The sequence below is a fragment of the Salvia hispanica genome, unplaced genomic scaffold (assembly GCF_023119035.1).
Source record: "Salvia hispanica cultivar TCC Black 2014 unplaced genomic scaffold, UniMelb_Shisp_WGS_1.0 HiC_scaffold_423, whole genome shotgun sequence".
Classification (NCBI taxonomy): domain Eukaryota; kingdom Viridiplantae; phylum Streptophyta; class Magnoliopsida; order Lamiales; family Lamiaceae; genus Salvia; species Salvia hispanica.
Genome location: NW_025952161.1, coordinates 1 through 3991, shown reverse-complemented (window position 1 = coordinate 3991; position 3991 = coordinate 1). Strand labels below are relative to the sequence as shown.

The 3991-nt window shown below is 40.4% G+C and overlaps 1 protein-coding gene across 1 annotated transcript; it reads left to right on the top strand.

Moving 5' to 3' along the window:
* Positions 1-323: 323 nt before the first annotated feature.
* LOC125199204 (protein ALTERED PHOSPHATE STARVATION RESPONSE 1-like) lies at positions 324-3594 on the top strand. Its single transcript, XM_048097306.1, has 6 exons — positions 324-640; positions 1042-1897; positions 2002-2186; positions 2319-2539; positions 2644-2974; positions 3063-3594. Exons 2-6 carry the CDS (start codon positions 1099-1101, stop codon positions 3495-3497), a joined length of 1971 nt encoding a protein of 656 aa, XP_047953263.1. The 5' UTR covers positions 324-640; positions 1042-1098; the 3' UTR covers positions 3498-3594.
* The last annotated feature ends 397 nt before the right edge of the window (positions 3595-3991 follow it).

Genomic DNA, 3991 nt, shown 5'->3' with positions numbered 1-3991 from the left:
ATTTATTTTCTCAATGTAATGATACAGATTTTTTTTAAATTACAGTAATATTTTGAATTCATGATTCAAATGGTCATTTCTAATTTTAGGGTATCAGACTATCATTAAAGAAATACACTGCTATTATCATTTTTGAAATATAAATACACTGTTATTTTTATTATCATCATTTTCATTTGACAACCAAAACAGACATCCTTCAAAGAAAATAGGAAAATTTGTTGTCAATTGTCATCTTCTTTCTTGTGCTTTGGTCTTTGGTCTTTGGATGCCTCTTCTTGGGTCTCGAGCCATCCCCTCCTCTCTCTCTCTCTCTCTCACATACACACACACAGTAGTCACTACACTACACACTGGACTACACTTAACTCCTTTCTACATTCAAAATTCTTGGTTTTTAGCTTTTTGCTAGAGCTCATTCATCCCCCATTTTTTTTCTTGATACTGTGTTTTTCTGCTGCAGCTTGTTGTGACATTGTCGCCTCAAAACGGTTCTGTGTCAGAGCCATTCTTTGTCTTTCTCTTTGGTTTCTTGAAAATAAATACTATCTGGATAAATTTAGTGGTCCATATGGCCAAAGTTTTGATCTTTGACAACAAACATTTGGATTCTTCTGAGGTTTAATATTCCAAAATTAAGGTGAACTGCACTTCTTTTTACTCCCATTTCTTGGAGTGTTTCTTTAAACTATTCCTTATAAATTTTAGCTCAGTGTAAATATTTCTTTTAGGTTTGTGATCTCAGCAGAATTTTGGAGCTGGATAACAATGTACTATGCTATTTTGTCTTAACTCTGTGGAAAGCATACTTATGAAATTCTTGAGAGTTGAACTTTATGCTATTTTTCATGCATTTTTTGTGAGTATTGATATGCTATGTGGACCATATGTTTGGTAGGATAGTTGCAAAACTTTGCTTTGAGCTTTGGTTGTTGTCTTTGTTTTTTTTTCTTCCATGGAGATTTGGAGGGCTATGTATTCTGGTTGTTTCACTATCTTTGACAAATATTGATTGAGCTTTGCTACTCCTATTATTTATAGTGAATGTTGAAGGCCTAAAAGGTGGAAAATTTGTTATTGTATCAAGGTTTGGGGAAAATGGGGTGTGTTGCATCAAGAGTTGATAAAGAAGAGAGGGTGAGGATGTGTAAGGAGAGGAAGAGGCTGATGAAACAGCTCTTGAGATATAGGAAAGAGTTTGCTGATGCTCAGATAGCATATTTGAGGTCATTGAGGAATACTGGAATGACACTTAGGCAGTTTACTGAGCCCGAATCCTTGGAATTCGAGGACACGAATTCTGCTGCTGAATTCCCTGCATCCCCTCCTCTGCCTTTGCCACCATCGCCTCCGCCTCCGCCCAATTTTAGCCCTGATATAAGGAAGTCTGAGGTTGAACCGGGAGAGGCTCAATCTGCTGTGGAGGAAATCATTGAGGTCGATGAGGAGAGTGGTCACACTCCACCCCCACCAGTTCCTAGCTCGTCTTGGGAATACTGGGACGTTTTTGGTTCTGCCTCGGTGCATTGTGAGAGTAGAAGGGAGACGGTGGAGCAGGGTGAGGAGGAGAGTTGGAAGGATACAAATACTGAGTTCATAGATGAAGACGAGGAGAATGAGGAGGAGGAGGCAGATTTTGCTGTTGATGACATTGACATGCTGCCTCCTCCGGATACTGAGTTTGTTGATGATAGCTCGTCTATGATGAGCTGGCACACGAAGGACACTGCAGATATGGCAATGGTGGTTTGGAGGGGCAAGAAGAACTTGGCGGGCGTTGTCAAAGACTTGGACGAGTATTTCCTGAAAGCATCCGCTGTAGTGAAGGATATTGCTGTTTTCATAGATATTAATGCAGGAGGAACATTCCTTTACCAGAGTAGCAATGAGAATAAGAGTAATGGTTTTAGTTCTTATTTAGTTATATAAGTTAACTTTTGGTGTTTGTAAATTTTTGTGTTATGCGTAATCTGATTTCGTGTCTTTGCATCGACTAAGCAGGGAAGAGAAGCAATTCAGCTAAGGTCTTCAGTGCCTTGAATTGGTCGTGGTCATCTAAATCACTCCAATCCACTAGAGAAACAGGAGATATGTTTGGATCCGGTGAGCCCTGCAAGCCCGGAGCTCACTGTATCACACTCGAAAAACTTTATTCGGAGGAACAGAAACTCTATAAGGATGTTAAGGTAGTTTCCCTTAAGTAAACTATAGGAATTGCATTGGTTGAAGGAAGAAATATTACTAACTTTTTTGTTTGGTTGATAAATTGTGTGTTGATTTTTCATTTATGTTTCTTCTAATGTTTCCTGTTTTCTTAGGAGGAAGAGATTTCTAAGGTGGAATTTGGGAGAAAATCTTTGCTACTACAGAAACTGGACGAAGAGCACGACTGGACCAAGGCGGAGAAGACACGCTCCATGTTTGAAAGTTTGCGATCTTACATCTCGTCTCTCCAAGAGTCGATCGGAAGGTCTTCTTCGACCATACTCACACTCGTGAACAAGGAATTACACCCTCAGCTGATCACACTGGCTTCAGGGTAAGAGACGAGCTGCTTTTCCGTTCAAACTGATGATGATAATCATGATATGTAGTGCATTATATGATTCTGTATCGTATTCTGATGTGACCTCGTCTTCTCAGGCTGATGCACATGTGGCAAACGATGTACAACTCTCATCAAGTCCAGCATCACATATCTCAGCAGATGAGTCATCTCACGGATCAGCAAGCCCTGGAGCCGACTACTGAATCACAACGGCAGGCTGCAGGCCAGCTGCAGACAGAAGTAACGTCGTGGCACCACAGCTTCTGCAAGCTCGTTAAGTACCAGCGCGAGTATGTGAGAACGCTCTGCAAGTGGATCAAGCTGAGTAACTATATCGAAGGTGCTAATAACTCTCACAGCGAATCGCCAACGCTGCATGCCCTTTTGGACAAATGGCAGCAAGCACTGGATAAATTGCCAGATAAGGTATGATTCTTGAAAAATTAAGTGAAGTAATGTAAATCTTGTGATAAAATGTGTATAATTTGTCACAATATATTTGTTTTTCTTTCAGATGGTGGCTGATGCCATCAAGTGTCTACAGTCAGCTGTTCACTCCATCATCTTACAGCAGCAACACGAATTCGACTTACGCAAGAGATCTGAGAAGCTTGCAAGGAAATTTGAGAGGGAGCTCACTTTTCTTGCAGAAATGGAGATGAAGTTGGGAGGGAGCATCTCTGTCGAAGATTCCAAGCATCCGTTAGTAGCCAGGCGAGCTAAGGCCGATGCCCTGAGGAGCTTAGCTGAAGACGAGAAAGCCAAGTACTCGAATTCTGTTAAAACGACCAGATCCATGATCCTGAAAAACCTACAGACAAGCCTGCCCAAGTTGTTTCAGGCTCTTCTCGTGTATTCTAGCGCTTACTGCCACAGCTTCGAGGCGATCCTCAGCTACTCGACAATGTCAGAATCAGACGACATGCAGACTGCAGCTTCTGAAATTTAACTTGGGAAGATGCAGTTCATGTTGTGCTTAGAAATTAGCAAACTTGTCTGTAACATGAGCTTTTCTTGATATATATATATATATATATATATGGATTTTGTTATCCAAATGTGGAATTTAATGTTGCAGGTGATATGCAGTGAGTTCTTACATTATAAGAGACATCCAACTACTCAAATTCATCAAAATGGAGTAATAAACTCGAGTTTTGAAGGGGTGTTTTCATGTGCTTAAAGTTCCCTTCCGGCTTCTCTTCGGAACAGGCTGGAAAGACGTGGAACGGGCCACCTATTCGGGTCGTGTTTGTCGAGCAATTGTAAAGGAAGAATTCCAAACATCTAAGTAACTATGATATCTAACGGTTTAAAAAGGTATGCATACCATTAAAAGTTGGTGAAAATTTGACATCAATTTTCTACAATAATCAGCAAAGTGCAACAAAATTCACTATTAAAAAACTAGGATGTTACAGCTGTGGAAAGTCTAAGCAACAA

What these genes read in the sequence shown, in the direction of transcription:
- LOC125199204 (XM_048097306.1), top strand. Translation starts at nt 1,099, where the DNA reads ATGGGGTGTGTTGCATCAAGAGTTGATAAAGAAGAGAGGGTGAGGATG. An exon ending in GAGTAGCAATGAGAATAAGA is followed by an intron (nt 1,898 to 2,001) that starts GTAATGGTTTTA and finishes TCGACTAAGCAG; the next exon opens with GGAAGAGAAGCAATTCAGCT. An exon ending in TGGATAAATTGCCAGATAAG is followed by an intron (nt 2,975 to 3,062) that starts GTATGATTCTTG and finishes TTTTTCTTTCAG; the next exon opens with ATGGTGGCTGATGCCATCAA.